At 41.6% G+C, this 19959-nt stretch overlaps 1 protein-coding gene across 2 annotated transcripts; it reads left to right on the top strand.

Annotated features, from left to right (window-relative positions):
- The first annotated feature begins 92 nt into the window (after positions 1-92).
- On the top strand, positions 93-15296 carry lsr (lipolysis stimulated lipoprotein receptor). Of its 2 annotated transcripts, XM_035643272.2 has the most exons (11): positions 93-745; positions 2612-2941; positions 3493-3612; positions 3944-4000; positions 6063-6209; positions 7358-7561; positions 7771-7827; positions 11000-11116; positions 11349-11637; positions 12803-13274; positions 14515-15296. In XM_035643272.2, the coding sequence occupies exons 1-11, from the start codon at positions 706-708 to the stop codon at positions 14548-14550; spliced, it is 1869 nt and encodes a 622-aa protein (XP_035499165.1). In that variant the 5' UTR covers positions 93-705; the 3' UTR covers positions 14551-15296. The 2 variants fall into 2 exon arrangements, with proteins under 2 accessions (XP_035499165.1, XP_035499173.1); XM_035643280.2 differs by lacking the exon at positions 3944-4000.
- Positions 15297-19959: the final 4663 nt, after the last annotated feature.

The raw sequence follows: 19959 nt of genomic DNA, 5'->3' as shown, positions 1-19959 counted from the left end.
GCAGTAGTGTTGTGGGAAGAAGTGATCGGATCTTCAACATGTTCGAAACACACCACTGCCATAAGGCAGAGTGATATATTGCATTGTTGCATTATAATTATTTGTGCATTAATGTGCAATCGTTATTGTGTTGCAGCTGCTAAAGTTTAGCCACTTAGTCACCGGATGTGGTCAAGTTAGGCTAATACTGCGAAACAGTCGGTGGCGCACACACACAGACGACAGGTCGAACATTAACAGACAGTGCTCTGATAGCGTTATCGCTGCCTGGACCGTACCAACAGGTGGGTGGAACGCTGTCGTTCCTCGGTCAAATTATTCCGCTGGCGAACGAAAATATGTCGACAAAGGAACTTTTTTGTATTGTTCATTCTTTACAAACGTTTCATCACCAGGGCTCATGTCGTCAATCATGAACCAGCCCCCCCGCCCCAGCCCCTGAACAATTCGCTCACCCCCGTGTTTCGCACAACCCGCCTGTGAACGCTCACCTGTTGGCTGTCTGGCTGCCGTGGGGCGTTCAGGTACTCCCCCCTCCGCCGGCCTTTCGGAGAGACACGAAATGGAGGCGACGCTGTCTGGCTGAGGGGAAAGTGCGTTTGCGCCCAGTGTTACGCCACAACCCTATAGTGTCCCTTCTTCGTGTGTTTTGACAAATTATTAATCGTTACCGTCGACGGAGACGCCGAGGAGAGAGGATCGAAAATGTTTTGGACGTTGGTAATCGCCGCTTTAATGGCAACAGGTAAGTTCGCCAGTTTTTTCTTTTTTCTTCGTCAAACAGGGTGGGCCCTCTTCCGTGAAAAGTCCGCGTCTCTTAGAGCTTCTCTCAATTTTGACCTTTTTAAACACACTTTTCATTTGTAGTCCCCGTTTCGGCTATGAACATTCACGTAGGCAATAAGTTGGTGTGAAAAAAGGATGTAACTACCTAATAAACACAAACTAACACCATCCTATCTAAAAAAACAACAACAACCTAAAAATTGATTTCTTCCGGTTGATAGTTGTACTCCTACACCTCTTATGCGGGAATGTCCTTTTACAGGAGAACTGGCTTGAGTTGTGTTTTTGTTGTATTAGATGAAAATAGCTACACAACTACATGAATGAAATGTGCTAATGCAAAGTGATAGGGAAAAAAAAGTTGAGAGTCATATTTAAAACATAAGTAAAAAAAATTTTTTTTAACACGCTATTAATCTCTTTATGATATTTCGGTGACATGTTTCCATTAGTAATACTATAATAATAATAATCAAGATAATAGGGGGACATCAACCCCCCCCCCAATAAAATTAAAATAAAAATAAGCATAGAGAATTACAGCTGCAAAAAGACAGTTGAAGCACGTAACAGCCTGTTGTAACAAAATCTAATGAACAGTTTCTCCTGTTTAGAATCTTTCATAATGCATCTGGCTGTGATCTTCGGTTTTGACATACTTTTGTAGCTGAACATGTGTACGTGCAATAAATGAACATGGAACCACTCAACAAATATCTGTAAACAAAATGAAGAAGATATTTTAGGAGTAGGGTAAATTGTTAAACCTTCACTCGTCCACGTATCGTTGTGGTGGATCATCTTCAGTGTGAAATTAAAACACCATATTGATATGCGCTCGGTTGCCAGTTTATTAGGAACACCTATCTTGAACTAATGCAGTCAACTACTAGAGTTGTGCAATAAATAAAAATAAATGTCCAGTTTTTGTGATGATGTTCGGCTTTTGCTGAAACTGTGTTTGAGCGTTCAAGAGGTTCAACTGTACAATCAATTTAGAGGGCGGCATTGTGTGGTGCTGTTGACTTGGATTGCTTTACATTGGCAGGTGTTCCAATTTGATTAATTCATTTTGTCCACCCCATTAATATCAATGTAGGCAGGCTAAACAATAGACACATAGTCATTGTATAACTGCACCACAAATTACTTTCTCACAATTTATCATAAAGTGGAAGAAACGCCTCTTTCACACAATTTCAACAGAAACTGAAAATTGCAATCTTCATGTATGTACGACAGGCCTCCAGAGTGTGACCAGAGTAGATCAGAGAGTCTTCTCTGATCTCTCCTGTATAACTCAGTAGTTTATTTTCCTCTCTAGGGGAATGTAATGGTGAAATCTCGAAACCCCACTTATCGCACATTTTGTGGTTGCTTTTTACGCCTTCTACATTTAAAAATAGCAACAAGGCAATAGTCGGTGAGTGGGAAGTCTTGTTAAATCAGAGCAGATGGTTTCACTGCAGCTCACAGGTCAGGATCACCAGTCTACAAACCACTGGTTTTATCTGTTTTATGGAAAAGTCTGGTGTAAATCGTTCCCTCTTTTCTCAGAGAATCTCAAGTATGTTTGGCTGAAAAAGTCGAAGACGGAAAACACAAAGCTCAGTCTGAGGTGACTCACCGCTGCCGCTCTCAATGATACCAGTAGTGGTGAAGAAATACTGTTTGTCATGAACCACACCCTGGGGGCATTGAAGACTAATTGGAAGCCTTTACCCAATATTATAAATATGACAAATACTTTAATGATGACAATTATCATCTACCATTTAGGTCTCATCCATGTAAATCCCCGGGTGTTTTTTTTCTTTCTCTCTAGAGTCCACCATGGCCATCTCGGTCCAGTGCCCGACCAAGAGGTACGTTGTAATCCTCTTCCAGCCCGTCACCCTCACCTGTAACTACCAGTCAACCGCCACTCAGCCGCCCGTTGTCACGTGGAAGTACAAATCATACTGCCGGGACCCCATCCAGGCGGCGCTGAATCCCAGCAGCGCAGAAAACATCCTGTCTCAGAACAACCCCAACTACGACGCCAACATAGAGTGTGCCGACAGCCTGAGGACGGTGCGCATAGTGGCCTCCAAACAGGGCAACGCGGTGTCTCTCGGTTCGGAGTACCAGGGCCGCAAGATCAGCATTATCAACAGTGAGTTACACTCGAACGTACACTATGAAATCCCTGTCAGATGTTTACTTGAGAGTTAAAATTATGTTTCAATTTTTTTTCTAAATATGTCAGTGTAAACTTAAGGCAAACTTTTAGTAGCTCAAGTTTCTTACCAAAATAGAGCTGAGATTTCTGCCACTTGAATTTCTGTGTACATCTGCTTTTCAAACTGAATTAGCCTGATTATGTCCATGCGTTGCATGGAGGATTGATGTCAGGGTGAATGTGAATGTACATTAAATTTATTAGTTTCACATTTCACATGAAATAATTCACCTCGATATCAGGAATGTGCTGATGAACGACACATGTAGACTGATCAGATTTAGAAACAAAAGCTATCCAGTACTAGCCTGGGACCCAGACGAATTCTTGGGGCTCATATTAGCACAATAATACATTTCTAGTTTGAGATGCTGCAACAAAATACCACTAATTAACAAGTCTTATTATAATATCCCACTATCATGAGCTCTTTAAATACTGTCCTACACCAAACATCAAACCTCTGCATCTGTCGATTCTCACAGATGCGGACCTGAACATCGCACAGACGGCGTGGGGCGACAGCGGTGTCTACGTCTGTTCTGTGATCTCTTCCCAAGACCTTTCAGGAAACAGTGAAGACTACACTGAGCTCATTGTCCTCGGTAAGTTGCCCTCAAAGACGTGTGTCGCTACAGTCTGCTGCGACATTCTCTGTGTGTGTATGTATATACATAAATCTCTTTCCTGTCAGTGCTTCCCCTTTTCTTCACTCTCCCCCGCAAAGTAACACACATGCAATTACGCGTGAAGTTTTAAAATAACAGAGCAAATGTTTTAGGGACACCGATTTTTGAAGTGGGCAGATTTCCAGTGAAGAGAGGAGACACTGGGCCCCGGCTGAGTTCTTTAGAGTGTTAATTTGTAGGCAACAGAATTAGAACCAATACCGCGGGGGCACTTTAAAGTAATTGTGGCTTTATCTTTCTTTCACAGAGAGAAAGTCAAATACTACTGACCTCCTGCCTGGCATTGACTTACTGGTAATGGAAGGTAGTACAAGCCACTTGATGTAGCTCAGCCATGTTTTACCCTGGGTGTGAGGGATAGTCAGATGTTAATAAGATAGAATTGTCTTACACTCCAGAACAGCAATGCTTGAGGTCACTCAAGTTTTGACCTCAGACCTCCAGTCAATTTCAGGCCAGGGTTTTACTCCATGTGCACAATTAAAAAGTAGGAACTCTGAATCGGCCCCTGAATTTAAGCTAAACATGCTCAACTGTTCTGCTTTTGATACACTACACATATACCCACAACTTTCTTGACCGCACACTCTCTTGTTTTGTACCGTACCTCCATTTATTTTTTATAAAATAGTGTTTGCAGTCTGTGGCTGCCTGGTTGCAACAAAAGGACATTCAGCACACAATTCCTTATCAGTATACACAATTAGATAATGTTGTTTTTTTTCCCCTCTGCGCTTTACTAACCCAGTTTCCGTTAGAGTGGAGTCAGTTTAACGTACAGTCTCTCCGCTCTCTGTGCTGTTTTTGTTTCTTTATTTTTTGTTTGCGGCATGTGCTCCCTGAGCTGACTTGCAGAGTGAAACCATGCCTTGGTTACAACAAAGAACCGTCTTAACCGGTTTTTGACATGACATTAAACTAGAGACCATGTGTAGATGGAATCTCACCAGCCCCAACACGTGTCGACATGTTGACGTCTGGACCCCATGAGTACTCGTAGGCCAGACTACATCTCTTTTTCGATCTCAGCCTTTTACCTGCACACCTGTAAAGTTTCGTGGCTGCATCTGGCACAGTTGTGAAACTATCGCAGTGACACAAATCTGTCCACAGACTATTTTCTTGTTCAGTGGTTCTCCACCTGGGGGTCCAGACAAAAAAAACAAAAAAACAACACTTCTATCTTATGAAATTGGCGTCAGGTGCCACGAGAAAATGGCAGACTACAGTGCAGAAAAAACATGCCACCACACGAACCAGCCTGATTATTGTAGTGGGTCAGGACTCAAAAAGGTTGAGAACCACTGCTCTTGCTGACTGTTCTACAGGATGCATTAACATTTCACTGCTTAAAGATCATCTGTTCAAAAGGAAAATCCAACCACTGCAGAATTTCTGTTGTTCTATTCCAGTGAGCAACACAATAGTAAATATCTGAATAAAGATGACTATATCTGTAGACTGGGGCCTTTTCAAAAAGCAGGTTTAACAAAGTCTGGAAAACTGAGTCTGTTCACTCTGAGTCAAGTCGCCATTAATGGAGCTCTGATTTTCTGATTCACCATGGCAACGGGTAAATAAAGAGAAGAACTTAAAATTGATTCCAGCAGAGCTAGAAAGATTGTGGCAGTTCACATTTATGTTGGTCCACTAGATTTCAGAGATTGGCCCATATATATATATATATATATATATATATATATATATATATACTTAAACAAAATTTGGCAATGATCCCTAAGATGTCGTTATCAAACCCTAATGACGAAGAAATGTAATGGAGGCAGTTTAACCACAAACTTTACTATAAATAAAAAGAAAACAAATACAACCAAATATTTAAAACTTTACTTTAGATTAGATCCAAAAATTGTCATTATTTATTCTGTAAAATAAAAATAGAAAAACATATTGGCAAACATGCTGATTCAGATTTGTCTCTTGTGAAAGGCTCCTGTTGGCTGATACTATCAGCCAGCCGATATCTCAGTCATGCTTTAGTAACAAGCCTATGTTCAATCAGGATTTTAATCTTCCTCCAACGTGAATGCCCTCAGATTTGTGCTTTCAATATCGACTTTATGAATGAGGAGATTAAACGTCATATCAGACAGCTCTCCAGGAGGAGACGAGGTCGGATTAAGTTACTGCGGCAACTGACCTTGGAGTTAGTCATCCAATTGTCTGCAACAAAAAAAACATGCAGTTTCTCTTTCCCATCAAACTTTTTCACTAAACCCACTTCCTGAAACAGCGCACTGGTCTACAGCCTGATGCCCGTGTTCCTTCCTTGTATGAATATGAGAGAAAATGTAAATCTTTGATAGAAATATATATCTTAATACATCCCCTGTTGGTCCACGCAGACTGGCTCCTGGTTGTTCTGGTGGTTTTTGGGTTCCTGTTGCTGCTGCTCCTCATTGGGATCTGCTGGTGCCAGTGTTGTCCACATACCTGCTGCTGCTACATCAGCTGCCCCTGCTGCCCCGACCGCTGCTGCTGCCCTCGAGCATGTAGGTACCACTACTGAAAAAAAGTCAAGTATTTTTTTTTTGGCAATAAATATTGACTACAGATTTTTAGTCGCTTAGTTCAGCAACCAGTCGATTCAGGTGAATCAGAATCGAAACGTTACCTGGATGATGGCATAATGTATCGATATGTGACGGACACCAGCACATGAAGGATTGGGTGTGGCTGATGGTGATTATCGGACACTTTCAGTTTTAAGACTTTTGCTGTGGTGAGATCAAATACAACTCCATGCCGAATACAAGCATTGCAAGCATTTGATTTACTTAAATATATTTTTTCGTAGGTGACTGTGAAGTAGTTCTTACTTTTACAATCCTATTCTCCGCAATAGATATGAGATGCGACATGGAAATTGCCAGTATTATGTTTGTGAATGAGTGACTTCGTGTCACTTCCTGAAGTCAAGGCACAGATTCGCCAATTGTGAAGTTGGACTAACGGATTCGAGTTGTGGTTGTACAGAGAAAGAGTAAATGTTGGATTACAAGTTTGCAGCCTTCATTGAATTCACATAAATATCAATCTACACATTTTTGAAAATTTAAACGCACAAATTCACATTGTATTCTACAAGTTCACAGATCAAATCGACAAGCGCTTGCATTTTGCAACATATTTACCTTCATAGAAAATGCCCTTGAACATAAATTCAAATAAACATCAAATGTCACGTTGCAATTCTTGTAGCTAAACACAACTGAGCCCTGTTTTGTTTTGCCTTCGGTGGGTGTTCTATTAGTTTGGCACATAATCAAAATGCACTGTAACAGGATCAGTGTTTAATTTTACTGGACTTCTGTTCATGTCATGTTCAAATGCATTGTACAGTTTTGTGCTTTTGCAAAGAAAACATGAATGAGGAGTCTCAACTTACCCACATTTCACGGGTCACTTCAGGATTGTTAAAGTTTAAAAACGTCCTCACTGGGTTCAGATTGTAAATTTATTCTGGAGCCCCGAGCTTGTACAGTAGATCGTGGGTAGATAAAGCACAATTTGAGTTACCGTTTTCATCGCCACACAGACGGATTGCTTTCGATGAAAAAATGAAGAAACTGTTTAATTTCTTGTTGAGGGTTGGGTTTTCTCTCCACCGCACCGCTAACTGTCCACCATTATTTCACAGTGTACGAGGCGGGAAAAGCGGTGAAGAAAGGTGGGTCCAATCTTTATGCTCCCACCCTCTATGCTCCCAGTATGTATGCTCAGCCAGCGTACAGTGGCCATCTGCTGAACCAGCCGTCTATGCCCATGCTTCCTCTACCCAATGGAGCTGGACCCCCACCGTCCCAGAATGGCTATGGTCGTGATTATGATGGCGCCAGCTCAGGTGAGAATTCCCTTAAAACAAGACTTATGTTACATAAGTCCAGGCTGAAGATCGCTGAAGATGAATATTTTCTGTAGCATCTCTCATTATACACTGAAGTTGGGTTGACATCAGTAAAAATCTGTCAACCGAAAACAAAAGTTTCATAAGATCGAAATTTGAATTTAGTTGAATCTTCTTTAAAAATTCTCTTTGTTGTGTCTGTGCAGTTGGACAGGGCTCCCAGGTGCCTTTGCTGCATGAACAAGACGGTGGAGGGGACCACAGTGAGTAAATGGAAAAACGCCACAAACTCTCTGTATTGGAAACATTTATGAAGTCGATGCAGAGAATCAGGTGGATGGTGACCATGGAAGTCTTAGAACTGGTATTTTTTTCAGAAGCTCAATATTGAGGAGATTTCTGGTCAGTGTGTTGGCGTCCAAAAACCACCCTGTCCCAGTCTTAGCGATGTATTTAACTCTCTCATGGTGCGTTGACACCGGACGCGACACGACATGAGTAGCGACTAAACTCAGATACTGATGCGACCAAAGTGACGCTATAATTTGAATCACGTGTTGTTATCTAAGAGACAGAGTGGCTCCTCATCTATATGAACTCTCTTCCGTCCAGAGCGCTGTGCGTCTCTGCGTCGCAGCCTTTACTGTGCAGGGGGCGTGTCCTGCTCGCAGCACAGACAGAGAGTCTCACCTACTCCGTGGATCGATGGCAGAGGGTGAACATCGAGTTGAACTTCACCAAAATCAATCGAGGCAAATTGCGTCGCCACAAGTGTAACAAATCTTTTGCAAGTAAATGCAGTAACACGTGGAAATCTGTCGAAACATTATGTGAAAGTGGAAGTAAAAGTATATCTAAGCCCAGCTTAGTGGGAGGAGACTGAGGAGAGGGTGAATGAGTTCCACCTCGCTGTGACCCGGTTCACTGTGAAAGACCTACAACCCTTTACAACAGTCTTTCTGTACATATTGAGTTGTGTTAGTCTCGTCACTATACACAGATCATCATGTACTTTATAGTAGTTATTTGTTCAAAATAGTGCTGCTCAGTGTTCAACAATTTAGTGAGTACAGTATGAGAAAAAAAAACCTTTGGCCATCCCTTTCTATCCTCATTTTGTTTATTTATTTTTTTTCAATTAAAAAAGGAACAAGAACCGATTAGAGTTCCGGCTCACTATTTATTTTTTCAGTCGATCTGTAACGTTACGGCCTGAAATCAGGAGGAGTAGGAAGGAAACGGTGAGGAAACCGCAGCAAACAGAAAAACACAAGGCAAAGACACATGAACTTAAACTTCACCGTGATAAAAACTGCAGATCATCCAGCAGCACGGACAGCTGCCACTCTCACGTTGGCTGATCCGCCGATACTGCGCAACACTGGGGAGGACGGTTTAAAACCACAATTCATTTTACAACTTTGAAGAGGTTTCATATCTGTTTCATTCATTTGTAAGGTGTCCTTGGGTGTCTTGAAAGGTGCCGACAAATAAAATGTATTATTATTATTATTATAGTACATCCTCTATCCCCTTTTGGGAAATCCACCACTCTGACTCTTTGCCATGTTTTATTTTTATTTAAAATGTTGTACGTCTGTGATACAGGCCCAGGTAATTTAGCCGGTTTGCACTGCCAGTTTAAATCCCTGAATACTTAGTCATGGTTATCAGGATTATCACATAATGTTAAAAGATGGTGAAAATGTTCAAAAAGTACTGATATGTAAACCTTCTCATCTGCGTTTTTTTTTTCTTGTAAGAGAAAAAAACTAAGCTGAGGAAGGAACTACTGCGGCTACATAGCATACACAAAAAACCCTATCTGGTGCAGAGATGTGCCTGTGTTTGACTCTGATTTAAAAGACTACCACCATGAAACCATCAGATTTAAAATAAATAAAACAAAACAGTTTTATTTCTTTTGATTTAATAATCTGTCTCCACTAACGCTGCTCCCCCCTCTGCATCCACCGTGTGGCTCTCTTTCTCTCTCTCTCTCCGCGTACGCGAGGGGGAAACTGAAACTGAACGTGTTAGTTCTGCGCCGAACCTCGACTGACTGATTCTCTCTGCTCACTTCAAGACAAGGGAGTGGATTAGGTCAGATGAGAAGTGGGCAGAGCATGATGAGTTATTTTCCATATATAATGCTTTCACCCTCAAAATCAAAAGGGGATTCGGGATTGGGAACCACTGATTTAGCAGACGCTTTTGTCCAAAGCAGCTTACAAAAAGTGCATTCAACAATGATGATTTTACCCAAAAGTGCAAGAATCAAGAGAAAGAACATCAACATTTATCAAACAGGCAAAACAGCTAATTTTTGGTTGTGATTTTTTGGAAGATTGAAGCATATTTGTTCATAGCACATACTGTGCAGAGAATACAATGACATGGAAAACTCCCAACGCTCATAGTTTGGGTATGTCTGAAGGTGAAGGATTCGTTCTTCTGAGTCAATAGGAAAGAAATCGTGGCGCTCGATTGTCAGAATCGCGATTCCCATAGGTCGGGGGATTTCTGGGAGATGACTTGGAGGTGGAACCCTGTGGGACCTGAAATTGATGCTGACATTCTTTGCTGTTTGGTTATGCTCTAAATACAATATGGCTATATTCAAATATTATGCTAACAAGGTGATTTATCGGATTTAATGACTTAAATAAACTATAATGACACAAACGAAATTTACGAGTGGTCTGGATTAAAATGCTAAAATTCACCTGAAGTCATAATGGCTAAATCTGCCCAAATTTAGAGTTAGGTTTAGCTTTCACAAATCACATTATGTTTCATCCAAAATCTTTTGGACAGGAATGAAGAATAAGGTGTATAAGGAATGTGACCTTATATTACTTCTGCTTGGCATTATATGTAAAATACAAAAAAATATTAAAATTAAAATTAACTTTTCGGGGGCGGGGGGGTAGCGGGGGCTCCCGTTGGAGGGGCGGGGCGCCCACCCAATTCAATGGTAGGGGAAACATTGATTCTTTGTGTCTGTCTTTCAGCGCTGCTCTGACGTGACAGGTCGTATTAGTAATAGTTTTTTCAACCACTTCACCACCACAGTTTTGTGCTGAGTTGTAACAGCAGGACTTTTGAGAATGAGATACATCTTTTTTGCTCTTTGGGGACATTTTTGTGAATGAAACTTTTGCCAGAAACGGAGCAGAACCTGTAACCTTAGAGAAAAACATCAGGGACTGTGACTATGCAAAGGATGAAGTCTCACAAAAGCGCACATCGTCATGAACAGGGGCTGAAATAAGACGTTTTTGTGCATTTAAGGGAGTTTGGTGAATCTTACTATGAGCACAGATATGAGCAGTTTTGGATAAGAATATGAAAATGTTCTTGTGTGAAGCCCAATGATTCGGGGTATTTGAATATGGCTGCAGAATCTGAAATAGAATCTGCCCTGCTTTCCAGCTCGCAGTGGGTATCGTATCCAGGTGGACCCTGATGGGAACGCCACCCGAGCCATTTACTACATGGAGCGGGAGCTGGCTAAACTGGACCCTTCCAGATCTGGCAACTTCAACCGCAGTGAGTGATCACTTCACGCTATTCTGGTCACACTTATACAGACACATTTTTTTTACATGAATAAGGAATGTGTTGTATTTTATAAAATATAATAATAATGTACTCTTTAAAAAAAAAAAAAGAAAAATTCAAACTTTACATTTGTTATTTTGGGGCTGCATTCTGTTTGTGTATTTCTTTATTCTGCCCTACTAACTACTACCAACCCTTCTTCTCTGTTTTCCCGCCTCAGTGGAAAATATGAGCGAAGTCAGTTCCCTCCATGATGGCCTGGATCCCCGAGGCCGCGGCGGCGGCCGTTCCCAGCCGCCGCCGTTGGCCACGGTCTATGACCGGGATGAAGCCATGAGCACCATCAGCAGTGTTTCGCAGCAGGGCCATCGTCGCGACGACTACCCACGCCATGGCGGCGGCTTCATGGGGGAGCGCGCTCGCGCCCGCTCCATGGAGAACCTCGACAACATCGGACGCCGCTACAACCGAGACAACTCACCCCACCGCGAACCGAGAGGAAGGAGAGGGTGAGTCATAATTGAGTCGGTGAATTTAACAATAATTTTAGATGTCTTTGCGTGTTTATACAAGGTGTATTCGAATTTTCGATCACACTTTCAGAGTCTTCACCGGGGAAACCACGGGCATGCTTTTTTACTTTCAGTCTCACGGATTTTAGAAGCAAATTATGCTATTAAGCTTTGGCAGAGCTGCATCTATACATCTGCTAAACCAAATCCCCACCCAGCACTGCTGTAGTGACCAGTGTAGGTAACTCATTCCAACATACTTTAGAGTCTCTGTGTCAGTTTTAGTTTTCTCATTTCCTCCAGCAAATGGTAATCGTGGGATCAGTTTTTTTCAAATAGATTTTCCCAGTCTGAATCTTGTGGAGATTATTACCTTCTGTATTCTCAAATGGGCTCACTCAGGCATTCTCACACACAGCCCCTCCTGGAAAGTCCTGGAAAATGTCTGAACTCATGTGCATGTCTGACAGCAGTGAAACAGACCTCAGTTCATGATAATAGATTAAAAAAAACATGTCACACTTCTCATCATCAGTTTTCCTCTCTAATTTAAAAAAGTCGTTGCCTTGCAAAGTCGAGTAAACTGGGCCGTGCTGCACCTTAAAAACCAAAAAAGTCAATAATGCCCAACCAAGACGTCAATCAATGCGCGTGTCGTATTACGACATCATGACGTCTAGGCAAGAAGCGATCGTGCCCTGGCCCGGATCTTTCGATGCAGTGTGAGTGCGGGCCGGGCCTGGCCAGCAGGGGAAGAGGGATGGGGCGGCAATCGCGCTTAAGCACGGCACGGATCAACCGGGCCAAGTGTGAGTGCGCCCTTAATCTTTATTCACACCCTGCATTTTTGTGCCCTCAAACCTTCAGTCTGTCTCTTTCTATGTACACTCGTCTTGGTTGCTCTTCAAAGCAGCAAAACTTTGTTTTGGCTCTGAATGGGCCACATGGGTCACGGCCACACGTGACACGTATCGTGCGATCTGTAGCTTCAACCGTGCAGTGGTGTGTAAATGAATAATCAGTGTTCTCTGTGGTAGTTGAAGTTTAAAGTGGTTACCAGTGTGTTATTTATTGCTGGATAAGAAATATTTAAATCATGTGAATACTATGAAACTCGCCCTCGATGGAGTTGGATGGTGACTTCTACTTTCTGTTCCTTCAGCTCGGACGATGAGTGGAGCACCAGCGCCCGGGGTGGCTATGACCGCGACTTTGACGACCGCAGGCGTCGCGACTACTCCCCTGATGACCACCGGAGAGGAGCGGGAGCAGCCAACGGCGGGCTCTCGGGGAGACGCAGTCGCAGCCGCGATGATCTGATGGACCTGGAGAAGAATCGCCAGTACGGCGGCGGCGCCACCAGGGGCAAGCGAGATGATTACGACGACAACTTCCTGCGAGAGGCGATGGAGAGGAAGAAGAAGGGCGAGCAGCAGCGGGGGCGCAGCCGCGAGCATCTTGACAGCGAGAGTGACCGCTCGGACCGGGGGAGGGCACCGCGTGGGGCCCCGCCTCTTCCTGTGAGCCCGCCATCAGGATACCCCGCTCGCCGCGACGACTATCTTCCTCCTCCACCGCCACCACCTTACAGTGAAGATGAAAGTATGTCATCAAAGAAAAGCAACCTCCGCAAGGTGAGTCACAGCAAAACTGTACTTTCTTCAAAGCGGTTTCAGAATTGAGGTTGAGCGGAGCGATTCTGTATGAAATGAGAATCTGGCGTTCCCCGCTTACACTTAAGATTGCAATTATCTATCTGATTTCATTTCAATAAAAAATTTGAATTCACATTTACCTCCATAAATGAAGAAAAAACTAAAATATGATGGTGCCTGATAACAGACTGGCAACGTCAACATTGGACATCGTTACCTTAAAGGTAAAAGCTTCATGAACATTACACTGAATATAAAAACAATCAATACAAAACGATGCTCTTGAAAGTTGTAATGTACAACTCTTATGTATGATTCAGGGCTGCAGCTAATGATTATTTTCATAATCAATTAATCTGCCGATTATTTTCTCGATTAATCGATTAGTTGTTTGGTCCATAAAATGTTATCAAAGGCGAAAAATGTTCATCGTGTTTCCCAACACTCTTTTACTTTCACAAAGCAGCAATGAAAATATCCACATTTTACAAACTGAAATCAGCTTGAACCAATTAATCGATTATAAAAATAGTTGGTGATTAATTTTGTAATCGATTACTAAGCGATTAATCGATTAACTGTTGCAGCTCTAGTATGATTTCTGTGACGAATCTGGGGTGGCCGAGGATCAGGAGACAGAGTGGGTCGTCCACTAACCAGACGGAGGATGGTTCAATCCCCTGACAAGCAGGATGATTTTTTTAAAGTGAAAGAGCAGCACTTAGCCCTTAACCCTTAACCCCAACTGCTGTAAAAGATGGTTTCAGTGAAACTACGTTGAAGGAATCGATGGATCACACAAGCATGTATTCCCTCAGGGGTCCAAAGGCTTTTACATAATGTGTATAGTCGTTCCTAATAAAGTGCTCAGTCTTAGCGTAGTGCATCAACGATGTATTAAGCCGCGGCTGAAAACAGACTCAAACGAATGCACTTTTCACTTCCAGTGACATTTGCTGTTTCAGGTTCAATAGAAAAGAAATTAAATGATATGTTTGTGATTTTCATCTTCAGGTGTATTAAATGGACTTGGGACTGAGCGCTACAAACTCAAATCCAAGTATTAAGAGATGAACTAACTCACAGTTTGTTTTTGACAAGAAAAATACAAAAGGTTGCCAGCTTTATTCCCAAACTCCGATCGAGGCGCCTTAAATGTGATGAAAGAAGTTTTTCCCCAGACTATGTTTGACTGGACATCACTCTTCTTCTCTTGCAGAATGGAGCCGTGAGTCGGGAGAGCCTGGTTGTGTGACTACGATGATGTGAACAACCTGTCCAATAATGCAGCTTTGATCCACCTTCTAAAAAAAAAAAGAAAGAAGAAGCACCAGTCAATTTCTTAAACTGTAAATATTAGAAACACTGCTGACGTGCTTTGCAGATTTTTTCATATTGCAGAATTATGATGATGAACTTATTACAAATGGATGCTGATGAATGTGTATGTTTTATTTTTCCAACAGGGAAGAGCTGCACAAATGAAATGTTTCATGCCTTCTCATGTATAAACGATTGTGGCTGCCACAAGTGCCTTACAAGTGTACAGAATGTAGTTTTGAAAGTCAAGTTGATGCATAAATCTGTGAAAAGACGTTCATGTTTACACCTAAACATGTTCTGGTTTGTTTTCAACTTTGGCCGTGGTACAGGAATAGATGTAGATAATTTTTTTAGGGGTTAATGTTTTTTTTTGACTTTTTTTCTTTTCCTTTTGCTTGTGAAAAATAAGAAATGTTGCTTTTAGTTATTGTAGTGTAGTCACTCCATGTATCTAGAAACCCGGTGAGCATCATAGTCTCAGAAAAAAAATGTGTTTTTGAGTACCTCCGTTTATTTTTTTTAATTTTTTCTTCTTCTTTTTTTAGCCAGAATTTTAAACTTTTAAACCTTCAGTATGTTGTACAGCCACGCACGCAGTAGTATGCTTGTAATAGTCAAATGTTAATTGTGACGTGATGAAATCTGATTTTACAATAAAGGGTCTCCTTCGCCAGGCCAGTCACCGTATTTGATATTTGTCTTGCAGAGTGTTGCCACTAGATGACACTGTCATTTTGTCTGTCCCTTAATGGCACAGTGAAATATTCATGGTCAGTAGAAGTAATGATGTCAGTCTGAAACTAAACAGTAAAAAAACAGAATTCCTCCTCATCGGTTCCAAATCCACACTCAGCAAAATCAACAACCCCACACTCACCATCGATGGCACCACTGTCTCCCCATCCCCCCAGGCCCGCAACCTTGGCGTTATCTTCGACTCCACCCTCTCCCTCGAACCCCATATCCGCCACATAGTCAAAACCTCCTTCTTTCACCTCCGTTACATCGCCAAGATCAGACCCTCACTCACACCCCCTGCCGCAGAACGACTCATTCACGCCTTCATCTCCTCACGTTTAGATTATTGTAACTCTCTTCTCCTTGGCATCAGCCCCAGCTCCATCAAAAAAATACAACTGGTCCAGAACGCAGCCGCCCGTCTCATCACCCACACCAAATCCTGGCACCACATTACCCCAGTCCTAAAACAACTACACTGGCTCCCTGTCTCCCACCGAATTACCTTCAACGTCCTGGTCCTCACCTTCAAAGCCCTCCACCATCTTGCTCCCCAATACCTCACTGATCTCCTCTCCCCCTACCAACATACACGGTCCCTCAGATCCACCTCTGCCGGTCTCCTCTCCATCCCCAAAACCAAATTCCGCAGCTTTGGAGACAGAGCTTTCTCCAGGGCTGCTCCCAGGCTGTGGAACTCCCTCCCCCAAGAGATCCGTGATTCAGACTCCCTCACCACCTTTCAGTCACGCCTAAAAACCCACCTCTTTTCCTCTGCATATCCCTAGCTCCCTCGTTCCACTTTTATTTTGTTTCTTTCTTTTTGTACCAGCGCTTTGGGTACATGAAAAGCGCTTTATAAATCCAATATATTATTATTATTATTATTAGATAACAACTTGATGTACTGGTTTATCAGACATCATTTAGAGTTAACTGTTAAGAATTTGGTTGTGGTGCCATCAAATTAAAATATCATAAACTAATGCAGAGTTTAGCCTCTAAGACGGTTTCAACATAAACCAAAATTGAACTTTGCTGAGGTGGGATTTATTGGAGATATTGTCAGATTAGGCCCACATATTTATGTATATGACCTATATATAGCATATAAAAGAAGAATGTCAGGTGTGATTTTGGACAAGATAAACAAGAACATTTTATGTAAGTACTATAATTGGTGTATAGCATTAGGAACATGTCATATTTCCGTCTTTATCCTGAAGTGGGGCTGGAGACCTGCTGACGCGTCTCACTTGGTTCCTTTTAAAACAGGTAAGAATACACCTTGTATAACAAGTTACAGAACTAACAGTAAGTAATCATATAAAATATATAAAATAATATATCCTCTGTTGTCAGTTTCAGGTGCTCTGGCTTTTTTTTGTATTGCCGCCTTGAGGTTTCCGCTCCTGAAGGTGGCTGCAGTGACCGAGGTTTGTGCAAATCATCCGCATATTACTGCACAAAGTTATGATGTAGCAATCACAAGTGAAGTTATGTTTTAAATCTGTGTTTTTATATAGTTTATAAGAAACCAAACTCTGGAGACTTACAGTGAAACGATTCAGCTCGTCTGGTAGGATGTGGGGTGTCACGTTTTGATGTTGCTGGCTTCAAAATTCAGAGGTCCAGAGGTTTTCCTCTTTGGTAGAAGTTTTTCTTTTACAGCACATTAATTGGAGCCTGAATGATATATAATATCAGCCTTTCACAGACATATCAATATTCATGTTTGTTTGTGGGAAAAAATGCTCCCATATAAAAACTTTTATTTTACAGAATAAAGGATGCAGAAAGATTTGCATTTTTTTTAAAATATTTGACATAAAATGTAAATTTTCTTATTTCAAGATCTGTGTATTTGGTGGTATTTGAGTTTTCTTTATATTCATAGATATTTATAGTAAAGTTTATGGTTAAACAAAAAAAATATTAAGCCTCAAAGACATCTTAGGCATAATTAACTGTCAAAATATGATATTGAAAATATAAATATTTTACTCCCTATATCAGTACCAGGCACAAAATCCATTTCGTTCCGTCTCTAATATTAAGGCAAAAGTTACAGAATGTATTCAAGTGCCTATTTGAAGACGTGGGCTGCTTTTTTTTGGTCATATTTCTGCATTTTTCTCACCATAAGAAAGGAATATGTCAATAACCATCTTTCTTGATTGCATTAAAACTGACCTTGTGTTGTGACTATTCAGTTTGAGAAATACAAAATACAAAGATGTCTGCCAGGCTTGTTAAATACATTTAACACATCATCCTGAGTGTGGTGGAGGTAGATTACAATATTTGCACAACTATCTGTGAAATAAAATCTAATTTGAAATAGCACAAATTCACATGGACATCATTATTTTATAAAAACAGGATTATTTGGCCATTATTTTAACGCCATAACTCAGGCTTTCAGTTTTATCTCAAAGGGATTTCGATCATCTGAAGGACCATGTTTTCTGGCACAGTTGGACTGCGATGCCACTTCCGTTTCTCCATATTACCCGATCTCAGAAATGACTTCAGTGCCAAACTTACAAACTTAAAAGGAAAAAAAACGAATCACTCCTGCATCGTCCTTTCAGAAATGAAGCTCTCGAGCCTGGGATCTGTTTGAAAGCGTCGGCTTGCCCTTGCATCACAGTTCCAGAATGACAGAGACCCAATCAGCTCAGAGGGAGGAGGGGGGAGCAGGAGGGAAAAGCGAATGCCGATGCAGAGAGGACGACTCTGAGCTCCTCACTGGCTTCAGATCAGCTGATAAGGTAAGAGCTCCGCTGCTGCCTGATCTATTACTATTCATTCACTTATTACATTTCCTCATATTGAAACCTTGAGACCTGCTGCTGGTATTTTTTCCCCCCTCTTCACTTCGTCATCTGTCTTTTCTTTACTCCTCTGGGTTTACATTTCTCACCCTTTAATATCTGTTCTTGTGAACAGTGAGTGTGACTAGTGTGATCATTTATCGGCAACACTGAAGGAGCAGATCTCTCACAGCAGTGAAGTGTGTACGTGCAGTTAAGCAATTAGCTCCTCCACATAGTTCTAATGATACAGTCTCTACTTGATTCATAACTGATGTTGAAACAGATTTGAATGGATTGCAGCTTAGCTAACTCTGCATTATCTGAATATGTATATCACAGGAATTTTATGTTGCACATGTTTCGATATCTCAGTCTTGTTTACTGCCATTTCGTGCAGATTCACACCACAACAGTCTGTAGTGTATGACTATCTGTATCCACACGCAGCTTTTTTGTCATTCCACCAATACGGATCAGGTGACGTTACTGTAAAACTATAAAACCAACTTCTTTAAAAGAAAAAGAATAGTGCTGTATCAGAGATTACTTAAAAAAACCAAAAAAACCCCGCTGTCAATAATGTCAGTCTCAATTTGAGAATGGTATTTTCTCCTATCAAGAAGGCAACGACTCAAAGTTGACCTGCATATTAAAAAAAAAATCCAAATCCAAACCACACAATGACATTTGGAGCACAATGTGGCAACTAAAGCCAAGTAGGACAAATTTGAGATTAGTTGCGCCTTTGGGAATAAAAGTCCCACGCGGGGCAGGGACAGCAGCGCGATGGGGCCGCGGATAAGAAGTCCTGAATGTATTATATTTTCTGATGATGCCCTCGGCGGCAAATTTGAATTTCAATGATAAGAAAGTACCAAATCATTTTAATCATTGAAATCATTCAAGTTAAGTGTTTTAATGTGTCTCAGATTAAATCAAGGATCTTTCCAAAGTATCTGGCAGAGGCATGAACTATCAAATGAAAAAGGTTTTCCTCTTTTCCTTTTGGAAAAATAAAAAAAGGGCTCAGAATTGAACTACCTGAGTAGCAGGCACCTTGTCCGTCAGGTTGTAAGCCTGCTGTTAGTGATTTGTTTTCCATCCAATAACAGCTTTTCAAGACAAAGACATTGTCTCGATCAATTCACGTGCAACGGATAAATTGTGTGTAAAAATGCCTGATGATCAGTGGAACAATAAATGCACAAAGTTGGGGCATTTCTTTTAACTGTTCATGTGTTTGCAAATGGCCGCTGTCCACAGCTCCCGTCCAGTAAGTGGACAGAGGGACAATGGATCCATTGTCAGCGTGTTCTTCCGTCACCCGTCTCTGTCCAGCACAATCCCAACACCCTCTGTCCCCTGCACAACGCTCTCCACGTCTAAAACGCACTACTGTAAAAGCTGCTTGTGTGTGTCTGTGTGTGTGTGAGTCTGTGCGTGTGTGCGCACGTGTGTGTTTACACTGGAGTCTGATGCATGTTTTACTTTTAATACGGCAACAATAACTGGATGCAGCATATTTGAAAGTTGGACTGTGGCACCGCCGACCCCGGAGAGTTCTCAGTTGTCCGCCTTTTAGCTGCTTTGTGTTTGCAACTGGATTTGAAGATCATCGCTGAAAAAAAAAAATGTTAAACTCATAAACTAGATAAAACAGTCATGTTCAACGGCTGGATGACAATCACCTTCTCTAGTGTTTGAGTCACTTTGTATTACCGTCCTCATTGTACTGTTTTGCGGGACTCGAAAGGCTGGGGTGTCCTTTAACTGAAGAAGCCAGT

The sequence above is a fragment of the Scophthalmus maximus genome, chromosome 1, assembly GCF_022379125.1.
Source record: "Scophthalmus maximus strain ysfricsl-2021 chromosome 1, ASM2237912v1, whole genome shotgun sequence".
NCBI classification, from domain to species: domain Eukaryota; kingdom Metazoa; phylum Chordata; class Actinopteri; order Pleuronectiformes; family Scophthalmidae; genus Scophthalmus; species Scophthalmus maximus.
Note: the sequence above shows the minus strand (reverse complement) of the source record. Positions and strands in the feature narration are given on the sequence as shown.

Excerpts from the sequence above, each read along its gene's own strand:
- lsr (XM_035643272.2), top strand. The coding sequence starts at position 706 with ATGTTTTGGACGTTGGTAATCGCCGCTTTAATGGCAACAG. Across the intron at positions 3,613-3,943 it reads CACTGAGCTCATTGTCCTCG|AGAGAAAGTCAAATACTACT; the intron begins GTAAGTTGCCCT and ends TTTCTTTCACAG. Across the intron at positions 7,828-10,999 it reads AGACGGTGGAGGGGACCACA|CTCGCAGTGGGTATCGTATC; the intron begins GTGAGTAAATGG and ends CCTGCTTTCCAG.